The sequence below is a fragment of the Rhinolophus sinicus genome, chromosome 2, assembly GCF_057876585.1.
Source record: "Rhinolophus sinicus isolate RSI-liver-muscle chromosome 2, RSI-T2T, whole genome shotgun sequence".
Classification (NCBI taxonomy): domain Eukaryota; kingdom Metazoa; phylum Chordata; class Mammalia; order Chiroptera; family Rhinolophidae; genus Rhinolophus; species Rhinolophus sinicus.
In genome coordinates, this window is record NC_142502.1 from 139,684,010 (window position 1) to 139,701,364 (window position 17,355).

At 39.1% G+C, this 17,355-nt stretch overlaps 1 protein-coding gene across 3 annotated transcripts in view; it reads right to left on the minus strand.

Moving 5' to 3' along the window:
- The window catches only part of ZNF638 (zinc finger protein 638), a 113,177-nt gene extending 100,771 nt beyond the window's left edge, over positions 1-12,406 (minus strand). For all 3 annotated transcript variants that reach the window (XM_074332146.2, XM_019718798.3, XM_074332145.2), the window contains exon 1: positions 12,240-12,406. In XM_074332146.2, the coding sequence (XP_074188247.2) occupies positions 12,240-12,355 (116 nt within the window). In that variant the 5' untranslated portion in view covers positions 12,356-12,406. The remainder of the gene's footprint in view (positions 1-12,239) is intronic.
- Between the last annotated feature and the right edge of the window lie 4,949 nt (positions 12,407-17,355).

A 17,355-nucleotide genomic window follows, 5' to 3' on the forward strand; every position in this document is an offset into this window, starting at 1 on the left:
TGTTTCTGTAGCCAGTTCATGTCAAAGCTCTTAAATACACGGTACATATTCTGCCTACCTGAGAAGAAATTAGTAATTCCATCCTTCTTTACGAAAAGTGAAAAAAACCTACAGAAAAGTGCTCAAGCAACTATGTCATTTAGAGTAAACAATGGATGGAAAAAAAGTTTTAAGTAGAGATTTTACGTCATACTCTCTAAACATTCAATAAAATTCCAAATAAAAAGGTTTTTAAAAATCAAATACTTGAAAATGAACATCCTACTAAATAATCTTTGGATTACAAACCATTTAGAAGGTGATGAAAAGGAGAAAAAGGAAAAAGACCAATGAGATACCACTCTAGGAGCTAAAACAGTCCTCAGAGGAAATTTTAGAGCTTTAAATGCTTTCGTCATTAAATAGGTTTTTAAAAATGTAAAAACAATATTATTCAAAGTAAGGAAAAAGGAGGAAAAGCAAAAGACAAAAGGAAGTAGGAATGAATAAAAATAAACCTAAGGTTGCATTTTTAAAATAATAGCAAGGATATGTAAATCCAAAAGCTTGTTCTTTGAAAGAATAAAACAAAACCGTGATTTTGGCAGAGTGGGGAAGGAGGGAGAGGGCTGAACAAAAATGCACAGGATTAGAAATAAGAAAAGAGATAGCGAAAAGCTTAAAGAAACTACAAGAGACTATCACGTGCAACGAATTTAAAAATCCAAAAGAAAATGAATGATTTTTTAGCAAAATATAGATTATGAACATTGACTCAAGAATAGAAAATTTGACTAGATGAATTACCATTAGAGAAAAACTTCTGTATATTGTATCTATATATGATACATATATGAGGATGAAGAAAAGTATAGCTGTGTGTGTGTGTGTATGTGTGTGTGTGTGTGTGTGTATATACTAATATAAGATTACATTACTAAGATGTGGAACATAAGAAGGGAAAGATTAAACAAAGAGTGCCTATAAAAAAGTGTCAATATGACCTCATATGTGTAAACTTAAACATATTCATGTGTATATACATAAATAGATGCATGAAAGCATGACAACCAGCATGTTAATGGTGGTTACTCCAAGATAAAGGGATACCCCTACTTTCAGACACACATCTCATTCTCACCTTCCTTAGCACCTGGTGCCAGCAAATACTGAGCATGGAGGCTGCCAGTACTGGTGAACTAGCTTACTTTTACTTTTCAAGGGAACCTCCTTGAAAAGAAAGTGCTGCTCAAATTTGAACACAATCAGAATCACCTAGAGAGCTTGTTAAAACAGATTACTGGGCCCCTTAGGGTTTCTCATTTAGTGGATCTGAGGCAAGGCCCAAGAATTTGCTTTTGCAGTAAGTTCCCAGGTGATATGGAGGCAGTTGCCCTAGAAACCATACTTTGGGAATCATTGTCCTAAGACAACTTTCAATACCCTAAAGGTTAGTTGAAACCACTGTGGTCTCCTATTCCATTCTCATTTGCCTTTTTTATTTGTTTATATTATGGTTTTATTGAAGTTTTGAATTCAATTCTTAAATATTACCTTTCCAAGTTTCTGAAATGTACCTTAAATTATTCCCTGTAATAAAAGTAATGACTATTTATTGACACAGTACAAATTATGTAATACGCTCAATCATTTACTAGCATTATCTTGTTTAATCCTCATAAAACCTTGGGAGGTAGGTTACCAATTTTACAGATGAGGGAACTGAATTTACAGAAGATCCTATGTGTGCTCTTAGTCAGTATACTCTACTGGTTTAAAACTAAAGGTTAATAAACCAACAAAACTACAGCAAACTAGCAGTACATGCAATGAGATAAAGCATGGTAAGTCCTTGGTTCAATGATTGCGGTATCACCTAGATATGCCCAAATTCTGGATCGAATAATGTTAATACTTACACAATTCACAGTACTGATAATCATACAGTGTCTGCAGATGGCAGAAAGGTAAAAATCACTTCTATACTCATAGGTAGACAGACCAGGGTGACATGGAACTCACAGAACACATATTTAAAATTTCTAAGCAATTTTGAAGATCTAGGATGCATACTTGTTAGAATACAGGCTAAGCTTCTGCAACAAAGGCCCTAAAATAAGATGGCTTAAAGAAGATCAAAGAATGTTTCTTTCTCAATTAACTGTCTAGACATAGGCTAGTAGCTTTGTTCTGTGAACCTATACGTAAGCCTCCAGATTCCTTCTATCTTGTTGCTTGCATTCTCCTTTTGTCTGCCCAGTTGAAGTTAGCTCATTGCACTATTCTGCCTTCCAGCTCACATGAAGGAAGAAAGCGAGAGCAAACCCAGTCCCTTTTTAAAAGCATGCATTCTCAACAGGGACAACATTACCCACAAGAGAGCAAAAGAATTTTACTCTTTTTATGGCTGAAGCACAGATATTCACATACAGTGTATACAGATATATAAAATATCTGAGGTATTAAAAATTCATGGGGGCAACTAGGAAAAAAATATCTAAAAATATTCCTAATGGGAGTGACAGTAAAAAGATTGAGAAACTCTGTTTTAAAGGCAAGTGCCAGAAATTGTACACATCTCTGCTGTTCCCAAGAACTTAGTCACAAAAATAAACCTAGCTACCAAGGAAGCTAGGAGATACACTCTCTAGGTAGGTGGTCATTGGCCCAGATTAAATTCCATTTCTTCCCATTTGAGCCTCTTCATAGGGCTACCTGAGTGTTCCCACAACATGACAGTTGGTTTCCCTCAGAACAAGCAAGCCAAGATACCAAGGTGGAGGCAGCAATGTCTTTTATGACCAAGCCTTGGAATCTACACACATTGCTACTTTTACCTCCTGTACAGTCCAATTCTGATACAATGTGGGAGGGGCCTACACAGAGGTATGGCTACCAGGAGGCTAGGTCTGGGGATCATCTAGGAGATTGGCTTTCCATTTGCAAGCATACTCAGAAGTTCCCATATTTATGTAACTGGAAAAATCATTCTGGTTAAATTCTAGTTGCCCTCCAAGTCCCTGTGGATGAAAAAGGGGTTCTACAGAAAGTAATATCACAGGGTAATCTGATCATAAATTCCTAACTGGGCAAGTCAAGGTGGGTAGTCACGCCCCAGGCATCTAACTTCTTCAGCAAAAAAAAAAGGCTCTATTCTTTGCCTTAAGCATTGCTTCTGCATCTTTGAAATGCCTCTGAATCAAAACCACCCCGAGAGTACATAATTTGGTTAACTATTCTGTAATGCAATTCCTGCTTTGTTTTCTCCCACCTTTATGTCATCTTCCCTCCTTAAATCAAAATGCATTAAAGAAGCTGCAGACTACCATTCCGAGAAGCATTTTCCTCAGTCTGCTGAGATCTTGCTTCCAGGCATATCCTGTTTGGCTCAAGTTAAATTTTATAAAAATTTTCTACAAGTTCGGACATTCTCATGTAGACAGCCCTGATGAAATGTTAACTCCCTGGCCAGAACTCATTGCTACCTCCTTTGTGATTCTACATCACACTATTGCCACCACACGGTACAATGGTTCACTATGTACAAAGCTGTCTCTCCAATGAGAATACAGGACTGAGGCTTACTTATTTTGATGCCCTCCAAGTTCAAGTCTGTTGAACTTTAAAAAATTGCCAGCCACTGTCAGTTATTGGTAGGGAAACCACTCTGGGACCAAAGTGAGCAGCATTCTAAATTATCTATTTAGCACATCACTGGCTAGCCTTATAAACCTAAACAACTTGCTTAAACAATACCTAGCTAACAAAACAAACCCAGAATATAAATGTATTCATTTCAATGTTAAATGTAACTTCTCTGTCAACCATGATTTTCATATAGATACTTTTACATGGGCAGGCAAATTAAAATCTAAATTTTGCTCGATGAGTTTTGTAGAAGAAAATGTGTGCTTCAAGGAAAAACTATGCTTTGTTTAGATCACACTCTTCCAGATGATCTGATCCTAGCCTTTCATTGCTGTTGGGCTATTTCACTTTATTGGTTTCTACTGATGAAAACTGATAGTTGAAGCACAGTAACTCTTAACCTCTAGGAAGGCAAATTCTGACTGATGGAAGTTCAGTGGACTCCCCTCTGCTGTGGAAAAGGCCAGCTCTGCTTTCATTTACACATTCGTTTCAATATTCCTGATCTGTAAATATGTCTGTTCTTTGGATTCTCTCTTTGAACTAGTTGTAACATCTTACCAGTTCCTTCATTTAATTGAGTTGAATAAAATCTTCAACACTTGTTCATTTTATATCTATATGAGAATCATGATTTTACCCATTTTTTAAAATTATCCTTCAACATCGCATATACAGAGGGTGCCCCAAAAAATGGACATACATTTTAAGAAAGGAAAACTGTATTAAAATTGTAATAATATATACCAATAAACAAAGACGAATACAAGTCACATTTGACTTCTGCAATTACAAGAGATGCTCAAAATGGTTACCATCAGCGTCCAGACACTTCTGATTACAGCGAACTACTGCTTGAGCAGCATTGACCAGTGTCCACTTGTATACATTTTTTTGGCACCCAGGTATATAGGACAAGAGGGATTGATTGGGTGATCTTAACCAAAGTACCCTGTTTCCCTGAAAATAAAAGCTAGCTGGACAATCAGCTCTAATGTGTCTTTTGGAGCAAAAATTAATATAAGACCCGGTATGGTATTATACTATACTATACTATACTATACTATACTATACTATACTATACTATACTATATTATATTATACCCGGTCTTATATTATAGTAAAATAAGACCGGATCTTATATTAATTTTTGCTCCAAAAGAAGCACTAGAGCTGATTGTCCGGCTAGGTCTTATTTTCCGGGAAACATGCTAAAAAACAGACTGTAGAATTACACGAACAGGGATGCAAATCCTGGAGCTCTGAAGCACTCTGGGCCACTGCACTGCACTGCACTCCTTCAGAGGGTGCCATTCACATTGCAGCCTTTGTACATGGTGCCTCCCTGCTTAGTACTTTACACAGCTCTGCACTACAGTCCTGGCATTGCCACCTCCACTTCCAGAGCAAGCTGAGTGTGCATGGGTGTGTGCACTAGGAGGGAGCTGGTCCTGACCCTTTGCTTTGGTGATGACCAGATGTTTATGAACCAATAATACTAATGAGGTTAACTGAAAGCCTACATATTAAACTATGGGATCTCAGTCAGTGTATGCACAGAAAAGAATTAACATAATACGTAGGCCTGAGACTGCTATCCTTTAAGAGGCCTACTTGCAGGGTTAGCTCTTGGCTTTCGCTTGTGAACTCTGATTTCAGGAAGGTTCCCACCATTCCCTAACTCACAAGAGTGGTTTAACGTGCCTAAACATAGTCTGAACAAATAATGTGGTTTGTGCTAAACACCTGTTTTCCTCTGGCAGTTTGGAATTTTGGTGCAGGCTAGGCAGAGGGTACCGATGTGAGCAGACCTCAATAAAAACCTTGGGCACTGAGTCTCTAATGAGCTGTCCTGATAGACAACACTTCACACATGTTGTCACAATTCAATGCCGGAGGAACTAAGCGCATACTGTGTGACTCCACGGGGAAAGAACTCTTGGAAACTTGCATCTGGTTTCCTCTGGGCTTCGCCCCATGTACATTTCCCCTTTGCTGATTTTGCTTTGTATCCTTTCACTGTAATAAATCATAGCTGTGAGTACGACTATATGCTGAGTTCTATGAGTCCTCCTAGCAAATCACTGGACCTGGAGGTGGTCTTGGGACTCTAGACACACTCCCATTCATTGGCCCTGCTCCCAGAAGGAGGACAATCCAAGATTATAGCCCACAATGCAAAGGACTGGAGGCTTCTCCCTAAAGAAACTGAAAAGCCAAAGAGGAAAAAAGGACTGCAAATGGCAGAAATAATGAAAAAAGCAAATGCAAAGTCCAAAAATAAAACTACAATTAATATCTTTAAAAAGATAAGAAAATATATTGCATTCATAAGAAGATGCTATGGAAAAAAGCAGAGAACAAGAGCTCTATAAAATTAAAAATATGATAAAATGAAATTTAGAATAGAAGGGCTAGAAAATAAAGCTGAAAAACTTGTCCAGAGAAGTTGAGAAAAAAAGAAAGAGATGAAAAACAGAAGAGAGAAGACAAGAAAATTAAAAGATCAATCCAGGAGATCCAAAACCCAACTAAAGAAAAAGAGAGAGCAGAATAAATGGAAAGGAAGAAATCATTAAAGTAAATTTCACCAGACTGGGGAGGGAGGGAGGGGAGAGTGGCCTCAGGTTGAAAGGGCTCTCAACAAATGCAGAGCACAATGAGTGAAAAAAAATAATCACATCAAGGTTATATAATCATAAAATTTCAGAATGCCAGAGAGAAGATTCTAAGAAGCTTTCAGAAAGTAAAAACAGCCCATAAATAAAGATATATGAAACTTAATGATATCAGATTTCTTAACAGTAATAATGACAACAGACACACTAAAATTACATCTTAAAAATTCTGAGGAAAAACCTAGACTTCTATATTCAACCAAACTACAATTCAAGTGTAAGGATAGAATAAAGACATTTCTGAGACAAGCAATGACTTAGAAAATGTATCTTCTCTTAGACAGTAACTTGAATAAGTACTTTACCAAAATTATTCAGTAATCCAAACCAGCATCTAGGTAACAGGATCCAAACCGAGAGAGATGTGAAGTCCCATGACATCGGCTGTGCACAAAACCTAGAGAATTTTATCTTGCAGTTCTTCCATTCAGAATTACAATTTGGCTAGCATATTTTTAGTTTCCTAGAAAACATTCTTGTTCTCTGATTGTTTCCATAGCACCCAATTCTTATTTTACGGGTGCAATCTCTTTCCTTATCTCTTTAAAGATACTAATCTTCAAGTTGATGCAAACCTAGAACCAGACCAGATTAGAGTATGAAGAATGAGATCTACAGGAAGAAAGTGTTAAAGAAAAATGAAATTGATAGATACTTGCATTTGTTTGAGCATTTGGAAAAAATAACCATATGCTGATAGAAAATTAGGTAAATGAAAGAAACAGTCTTAAGTTTATCCTCTGGCTCAAAGGCTAATCATATTTACCTAATCATAATAATATAAATAAAAGCTAACTACTGATTTACCTAAATCTCAACTGAAATTATGGAAGACGTGGAAGTAGAATAGGAAGAGAAAAGGAATTAAATCCTCACCTTACTTTATCCACTCTCAATTTATCAAAAAAGTCAATAAGTAATATCTAACACTGAAGTTAAGAAGTAGTTATAAAGTATACTTTTTAAAAGACAGAGGTAAATACTAGAAGAAAAAGTTAAGAGTTGAAAGTAGTTGCTTCCAAAGAAAGAAATAAGGACTACAGAGGAATGAACTTGTGTGTCATATTTTTGTGGTAAATTTTTAAGACCTGCTTTCTTTTTTCAATGATGAATATTACTTTGATTTTAAAGTAAAATTTAAAAAATAACAATTTAATGATTAATAAACTGGAAGGTTTTACAACCCCTTACATTAGGTTTAAGTACTCTAAGTGATCTCCACTTCACTTAGCGAGGCGTCTTATACTTAACACCCCAACCATAAAGAAAGCTCTTCTTTTAATTGTCTCTTCAGTGTTTTGATCAAAATCTATCTTCTGTTTATATTCTCTCTTTCTGTACTAATCACTTCTTAGAAAAAAAACTTTTGTTGAGGACACTCTCTATGTACTGATATGGAAAGATCTCTATGCTTCACTGTCACATGGAAAAAGCCACAGAAGAAAACTGCAAGTACAGCCAAGAGGGGGAAAATGTATACTGTGTCTGTTTTGGCTCAGATATGCATCAAGTATCTCTGGAAGGAGAAGCAATAAACTAGTAATAACAATTACCCAGGGCAGGCGAATTGGACCAAAGGAAATTGAGGAGATGAGCAAAGGGGGAAAGAGGAAGATTTTTTCCATTGTACACTTTCTTTACTTCTTGATTTTTAACCCTGTGAAATTGTTGCCTACTCAAAAAAAATTTTTTTTTTTAATTTTAAGCCTTACTTCTTCATTTTGGGACCAAATTAAAATATAACTATCTTCAAAACTTTGAGAAGTTATGAAAATAATCAATACCCCTAACTCTCATCTTTGCAGAGATAACATTCCCCCAAAAATAAGACCTAACCGGAAAATAAGCATGATTTTTCAGGATGATGTCCCCTAAATATAAGCCCTAATGCGTCTATTTGGAGAAAAAAATTAATATAAGACCCGGTCTTCTTTTCAGGGAAATACAGTACTTTTAACATTTTGATGTACAGTGCAATCATATAGCCACATCCTGAACCTGCATGCTTACATGCCAATTTGAGAATCTAACTGTCAGTCTTTCAATCTTCACAACAGAAAGTCTATTAACCTGTATTAAGATTATAAAGGTTCAAAAAAAAAGAAAGGAGTAAGCCTGTGGATAAGCAGGGACACTTGAAAACTCCCCATTCATTTCTAGGAATTCAATGATGTCAAAGGCAGAGTGGTTTCAATGCCTAGATACGTGAATATTGCCTGCTTGTTTTTTTTTCCTTCTTTCAGTGTAGTTCAAGGGTTTTTAAACTTTGCTATGTACGAGAATTCCTCTCAAAGTGCCAAGCCTGAATATTAGATTAAGCATAATCTTTACTACACTTCAGATCTTTTTGTACTTCTGTTAACCAAAATGGAAACATTAGACTTTTTTAAGAATTTGTGTTTTTTTACCCTGATATTGTATTATGACCATCTTTTAATTTTCTCAAATTTCTTCATAAGTTTACATTATATTAACATATGGATTAATATATAAATATATTATGAATTATTACATCATATCTATTCTATCATTTAATTTATTTTATCAATTTTACCATTTCCCTACATAGAGACATTGTTTCCAAAGTTTCATCATCATAAACAAAATTGCAACAAACCATCCCAGTAACTAACCCTGTGTACATATCCATTATTATTTCCTTAGAATAAATTCCTAGAAGCGGAATTGCTGGGGCAAAATGTATTTAAAAATTCAAGAATTTTAATGAGTGTGGGCAAAATGCCCTCCAAAAACCTAATTAACTGTTAGTTGGAAAGTAAATATAAAATACTTAGGGGAAAGTACTTAGAGGATGCTTTACTGATTCCATTTGTGAGGTTCAGGTACCCCAGTGAGTCCCCAAATCTCACACTGCAAAATTTTGCACATGTAACATGTCAAAACGTCAAAAAAGAGGGCGACAAACCTTGGTATCGAAACCACAGCTGCAGAGAAAGAAGAAAAAGAGCTCTTTTAGCAATGACATGTCACTGAGAGATGACAGACTCAAGTTCTCAAAAGCTTCCAACTTAATGACATTAGAAAAAGTATAGTATTCAATGTTAGCAGTTATAATACTCAAAATTATGACAATGTCAACTATAATTTAATAATATATATGGTCACAAGGTTTGGGGTATATAGCATAGGGAATAGAGTCAATAGAATTTTAACAGGGGTAGTAGATTGGGGGAGGGGGTTTAGCACTTTGTGAGGGGTGTAAATGTCTAACTATTACATTGTTTTGTATACCTGAAATTAATTTTAAAAACTATTAAAGCACATCCCTTTCTTGAATGAAAAAAATGCCAAAATAGTCTTTGCTTGTGCTGACATTTCAATGGAGAAAAATTAAAATTTTAATACAACCTATAAGCCCCCCACTCCTGGAAATAGAATATTCAACACTATTAACACCATTTCAAATTTGGAAGCTGGGTATGTAGTTGTGGGTGAAAGCAGACCTAAGTAAATTGGGAAAAAATAGTCTTTCAAAGTCGATGATTCAAACAACATACATTTTTTTCTTTTATTTATCTGTATTTTGTAAAATTTCTTTAATGAAAGATAGCATTATTACCATAAAATAAGAAAGCTCAAAACTTATTTAAGAAACAAGTGTCGGGCTGGCCCGGTGGCTCAGGCAGTTAGAGCTCCATGCTCCTAACTCCGAAGGCTGCAGGTTCGATTCCCACATGGGCCAGTGGGCTCTCAACCCACAAGGTTGCTGGTTCAACTCCTCGAGTCCCGCAAGGGATGGTGGGCTGTGCCCCCTGCAACCAGAAACGGCAACTGGATCTGGAGCTGAGCTGCGCCCTCCACAACTAACACTAAAAGGACAACAATTTGAAGCTGAACGGCACCCTCCACAACTAAGATTGAAAGGACAACACCTTGACTTGGAAAAAAGTCCTGGAAGTACACACTATTACCCAATAAAGTCCTGATCCCCTTCGCCAATAAAATCTTTAAAAAAAACAAAACAAGTGTCAGTATTGCATTCAAATTACCCTGACATTAAAAAATATTTTTGGATAAGATACAGTACATTATACAATTCTAGAAACCATAATGAAAATGATGTAACTTTTTTAAAAAAGAGCAACCCCCAACAAATTCTTTAAACTATTCTATTCTCCTAGACCAGTATTAAACGAATTTTCTTGGCCACCACGAAACGTCCCCAGAAGCATACGGAAAAGAATTACTACATTTTATAGCTCCCTCCCCTCCCTAAAATACACTTCTTGGAGTTCAAATCAGAAGTCACCAAGAATTCTGAAAACTAGGGACAGCAAAGCACTACCCAAGTCCTGCAAGCATATGCAAAAATATATTTACAGGAAAGATAAAGGTGCTTTGTGACTTTACAAGAGAATTCACAGCAGCATTAGCAATTTTAAAGGGTGCATTTGAGGTACTTACTTTTCCTACCCACTGAATAAAAGAGAGCGGCTTTTCTATTTCCCAACCCCCTAGTAAGATAAATAATTACAGTATTCTACAGTCTCCACTATGCCCTCATTTAAAAAAACAAAACAAAACTCCATAATCTTCTGGTCCTTGGAAGTTTGCACGCTAAATTCCAGCATCTTTTTCTCAAGCCAGCAATCCCTTTTCCTAACCCTTACGGGATAAGATAGGCAGTCCTTTTTGACTCAAACTAACCCACGGGGGCTTGGGAAACGGCAAAGTAGGCTGAAACAACGTCACCAGAATTTGGACCTTGAAACCAGCGCCAAGAAGTGTGACACAACACTACAACGTTCCGTTCTGCAAAACGTCTATTATTCTCTCCACTCCCGGCTCCCATCAACTCGAAATAAACGCCACAAAGATTGGGAGAGCAATTCACTTCAATTCTAAGCGTCCGTTCAGCCTGCTCCAGCGAAAGAACTCAGGCCACAAGGGTGAAAAGAAAGAGCTACTGCTGCTACGAAGTGTCCCCAGACTGAGACGTGAGCAGTGTCTTAACAAGTATGCAGCTCAGCTTCCTGGGAACTCTTGGAACAGGCAAATCGCTGCAATGAACTCCGGACAGCGTCAAGTCTGCAGGCGGAGTCTGCAAGCGCAGCGGGGCTCCGGGGCGTGGCCGATTTTCCCCCGGCTGTCCAGCCGGGTGGGACTGGGGGTGCACCATTCCAAAATCTGGAACCTGGGTATGCAGTTGTGAAAGCAAACCCAAGCAAACCGGGACGGGGGCGGGGGGTAGAAATCCCTCAAAATTGATGAGCCAAGACACTACGCGTGGTTTCTTTTATCTTTCTGTTCTTTGAGAATTCCTTTAATGAAATAAATCTACTACTCTAAAATAAGCAAGTTCAAAACTTATTTAGGAAACAAAAGTGTCAGTGTTGCATTCAAATGACTACCCTGACATCAAAAACTATTTTTGGATGAGATACAGCATATTATGCAATTCTACAGTGTCTTTTTTTTTTTTTTTTTTTTTTTTAAGAGCAATCTTTAAAAAGATCTCACGTTCGTCGGAGCTATTTCACCGCCTTGGAAGTGAACACGAGGCATCTGGCGACAGCTCATCACTACCCCCCGCCCCAACCACCCTGCTGTACACATGATACTTGACTTAATCGTGATCTCCCAAGACCTGCCCGCACCGCGCAGCGTCCACCGAGCCTGCCCAGATCCGGAGATGAGTTGCTGGTACCGCGAAGCCGAGCAACAAGTGTCGGCGAGGCGTTCCGCAGCTGCTCGCTGACCAGAGGGCGCCTCCGCACACACAACTCGCTTAGCGCTCCAGACCAACCGATGGGGGAGTGACAGTCACGGGAGGGCCGGGAGCGGGAGATGATCTGGCCCCGAACCACGCGACGCAAGGATGCCGGGGCGCGGACCCTGCCGGCTCGCCCACCCGCCGCCAATTGCTCCTAAGCACCCACCAGGGCGGGGACCAGGGGCAAAGGAAGCGCTCACCGCTTCAGAGGGTCGGTAGCTCGCGCCACCGCGGCCGTCCCGGAGACGGAGCTCGGCGCCGTGGCCCCGGCTGCCGCCCGGGTTGTAGCCCCGGCAGGAACGCGGTCCCGGGGCATCGCCAGCCGCCCGCGAACAGAATCCGCGCAGCTCCCGGCGCTCCGCGCTCGCGGTCCCTTGGGCCCCAGGGCGCCCGGCTGTGCGCAGCGGGCCCCGCCCACTCCCAAGGACGGCCAATGCGCACGGAGCGCGGGAAGCCGGGGGCGGGGCGGAGCGGGACTGGAGCAAGTCCTGCGGGCCATCAACGCCGCGGGCTCAGCGCTCCTCGCCCTTCAGCGAGAGCAGTCCTGGGTGCGGCGTCGCCGGGATTTGAGACGTGTGTTTCAGGTGGGTGAGGAGTCGGAGGGGATGTTGCAGTTTTTGCAAATAAAACATCCCGGAGAGTCTAAGACTTTCAGAGCACTTCTGATTCTTCGGGGTCTCTATCTTTCCTTTTTTATATAATAGAACCCCTATTGAGAGCCAGCCACAGTGCTTAGGGACACGAGAATGAGAGACATCCCCTACTTTTGAGGATCTCCCAGTCAGTCGGGTGGAGGCTCAGATAAGGAAATAGGTAACGACAGGAGCCCACATAAGGCACATTCCAATGTAAAAAGTCGTATGTTTTGCAGTGGGGGGGGGGGGGTTGGGGAGTGTGGTGGCAGTTTCGTCCAGGGGAGAACTAAAAGTCTTGTTACCCAGGAATTCTAGTGGCCGTGATTCAATGGAGAACAGTCCACATGTCATTATCTTTTTTCCCCCTTAAAGACGGCTAATATGTGTGACATAGGTAAAAATTTCAGTAGCGCCAAAAATACATGATATGTAATGAAAAGAAAGTCTTCATCATCCACTGCCCCCAGTTTTGTTACTCTTTAGACTACCACTGTTAACTAATTTCTTGCATATCCTTTCGGAGATATTGTGTGTGTGTGTGTGTGTGTGTGTGTGTGTGTGTGTGTGTGTCAGGCCATTGTGAATAAATTACTTATCTTTTACCCACCTTGTCTTTTGTGTTTATTGTATTTTTTACAATGAATTATTTTTTATTTTCATACAGTCTCATTAATTGATTTTTATTTTAGTTTCTAGGTTTTTTTAATCCTAGAAAAGCTGTCACTACCCCCAAATTTAGAAGAATTCTCCCATGTTTGCTTCTAGTATGCTTGATATCTATCTATATGATTCATCTATATGCAGATACTCTACAATAAAAATAATATATGTTATAACAAATAAATAAATCAGGCCAAAGCATATGAATTGGCAGTTCTCCAAAGAAGACATACAAATGACCACTAAGTACATGAAATGATGTTCAGTGTCAGTAGCTATCACGGAAATGAAAATCAAGACCACAGCTAGATACCACTTTATACCCAGCAGAATGGCTATAATCAAAAAGACAGATATTAACAAGTGTTGATGTCTTAAGCCGTTTAGGTTGCTATGACAAAAACACCATAACTTGGGTGGCCAAAACAGCAAACATTTATTTCTCACGGTTCTGGAGTCTAGGAAGTCCAAGATCAAGGCACTGGGCAGATTCAGTGTCTGATCAGGACCAGCTTCCTGGTTCAAAAATGACTGTCTTCTCCCCACATGACAGAGGGGGTAAGGGAGCCCTGGGGTCTCTTTTAAAGGGCACAATTCCATTCATGACGGCTCCATCTTTATGATCTGATCACCTCCCAAATGTCCCGCCTCCAAATATCATCACGTTGTGGATTAGATTTCAACATATGAATTTTAGTCTGTAGCAGTTGGCAAGTGTTATGAACTGAATTGTGTTACCCCAAATTCACATACTGAAGCCCTACCCCCAATGTGACTATTTGGAGATAGGACCTTTAGAGAGGTAATTAGATGAAATGAGGTCATAAGGGTGGCGCCCTAATCTAATATGACTGGTGTCCTTATGAAAAGAGGAAGAGATACCAGGGATATGCACACACATAGAAAAGGTTATGTGAGGACACAGCGAAAATGTGACTATTTGCAAGCCAAGGAGAGAAACTTCAGGAGAAACCTAACCTGCTGACACCTTGATCTGGGACTTCCAGCCTCCAGAACTGTAAGAAAATAAATTCTGTTCTTTGAGCCAACCAGGCTGTGGTATTTTGTTTTGGCAGCCCTAGCAAACTGGTGCAGCAGGAATGTGGAGAAATTAGAACCCTCATACTCTGCTGGTGGGAATGTAAAATGGTGCAGCCACTGTGGAAAACAGTCTGATAGCTCCTCAAACAGTCAAACCTAGAGTTACCATATGACCCAGCGATTCCACTCCTACATATAAATCCCAAAACATATGTCCACACAAAAATTTGTACATGAATGTTTATAGCAACATTTATAATAAAATAAAAAAAGAAAACCCACATTCCCATCAACTGATTAATGGATAAACAAATGTGATAAACCCATATAATTGAATATTATTCAGCAATAAAAAGGAATGAAGATACATGCTACAACATGGATGAACCTTGAAAATATTATGGTAAGTGGAAGAGGCCAGTGACTGAGGACCACACATTATATGGTTCTATTTGTACGAAATGTCCAGAATAGGCAAATCTAACGAAAGATTAGTGGTTGCCTAAGGCTGGCGATATGATGGAGGGATTGAGTGTAAATGCAGGGGGTACAGTGTTTCTTTTTGGGATAATTAAATGTTCTAAAATGTATTGAAGTGATGGTTGCACAGCTCTGTGACTATACTAAAATTCATTGAATTGTACACTTTCAATGGATGAATTGTATGTTATGTGAATTATATCTCAGTAAAGGTATTAAAAAAATTAATACCCAGACTTCACTGGACAAGAGGTCAAAGTATATGACCAAATATCTCAAACATGAAGAAACTCAGAAAAGTAAATCTTGGGGAAACGATTAGCCTTGCTGCAAGGCTAATTAAAAATCACAAAAGAGGGCCGGCCTGGTGGCTCGGGTGGTTGGAGCTCCGTTCTCCTAACTCCGAAGGCTGCCGGTTCGATTCCCACATGGGCCAGTGGGCTCTCAACCCACAAGGTTGCCAGTTCGGTTCCTCGAGTCCCGCAAGGGATGGTGGGCAGCGCCCCCTGCAACTGGCAACGGCAACTGGACCTGGAGCTGAGCTGCGCCCTCCACAACTAAGACTGAAAGAACAACGACTTGAAGTTGAACAGAACCCTCCACAACTAAGATTGAAAGGACAACAACTTGACTTGGAGAAAAAGTCCTGGAAGTGCACACTGTTCCCCAATAAAGTCCTGTTTCCCTTCCCCAATAAAAAAAAAAAAAAAAAAAAAAAAATCACAAAAGAGAATATTGGCAGAGCTAAGAAAAATGGCTAAATTCATAAGCTGATAACATTATTCAGACAACTGTTTTTGAAAGTATTGAGGCAAAGCAAAAGATACGTGAAATTGTTCATGTTTGTCCCACAATCCACTTTTGGAATATATTCCTTCAAAATAATCCAAGTGAGAAAGATCAGTTTTCACCAAATGTTTATGACAGCACTATTCATAATACAAAACAAAATATAACTGGAAATAACTCAAATATTTGATAATTGAGAGGGTGTTTATTAAAGTAGCAAACCTGACCTGCATTAATAAATGGGAAAGTACATGCAAAAGAATGAGAAAAGTAGAATTCAAATTAGTTTATAAATGCTGATGAGTGTACTTAAATAAATGTACATTGTTGAGGATAATTAGGAAGAAATTTAGTATTAAATGGTACCAGGATTACTCTTGGTGGGGGGAGACAAACTGTCGTTGTTTGGGAAAATACCCTGATAAGTTGTTTCAGGTATAAGGTGAGACTCTGAAAAAATGGATATGAGCAGAAGTCCTAGAAACACAAGAAAAGCTGCTGTACATGAACAAGTGGGAGAAATTTATGTCTGCTCCTAAGAAAGAGGTGAGAAAAGATGGGTCAAGCAAGGAAGGGATGGGAGACAGCAGTTAAGAGAAGTCTGGGTTGTTGCATACAGTGAAGGGCTACTGGGAAATCTGGTGATCCAGTGCAGGGAAAGGACATTTTAAAGAACAGAAGTGTTGGGAGTGGTAGATGAGGGTAAAGGGGATCAAATATATGGTGATGGAAAAAGAACTGACTCTGCGTGGTGAACACACAATGTAATATATAGAGATGATGTATTACAGAATTGTACACCTGAGATCTATGTAACTTTACTAACATTTGTCACCCCAATAAACTTGAATTTAAAAAAATAAAGAACAGGAATGTCTAATATAAAATTGTAAGTTGTTTTCTCAAATCTTCAAATCTCACTTTTAAAGCTTTGTGTAAATGGGGTTTTGTGGAAACTGAGGAAGAGGCTGAAGTTGAGGCAGTTGGAACAGTGAAAAGACAGCACCCATGGATGCAGGGTCTCAGGGGCAGAGGGTAAAGAAAGCCCTGCAAATTATTGGTAACCTTGGAAATGGCTCTAAACATCCAAATTAGATACTTGGGACAATCTTACTTGGATTACAAAGGAAGGGAGGCTGTAGCCTTACATAAGAATAAGAAAATAACATGAACGAAATGTAGGTGTTTTAAGTTTATGAGAGGCTTAAATGGATGAATTGGTTTTTTTAAATTCTCATTTGTTCTAACAATATTGATGATCCCCATCCCCTGACTAAAACAAGGAATGGATCCTAGCTAAGCCCCTGCCATGGCAAAATTCAATGAACGCGATGTTCAGGTACACCTGGATAATATCTAGGGGAGGATGGAAATGAATGTGCAAGATGGCAAAATTTATACTCATTCTCTCTTAGCAGTAGGCTTGCAAGGAATGGAGTTAGGTTTTCCAAATAAGAAAAGTTCTCCTATATTTTCTATGTTGAAGTGTTGTTAGAGCAAAAGCATGATCAAACATCAAGAAAGCAGCTCCGTGAGAAAAATTCAAAAGAATTAATATGTAAATGATTCTCAGTGACCATGCTGACATTCTTAATTGCCCAACTCCAGAACTGGTGACTTCCACTGACCTAGCCAGAGGAGGGTTACTAACCAGCCCTAATTTACCAGACGGCAGGTCTATGGCACGAGGCCTAGAAGTGATTTTCCCAAG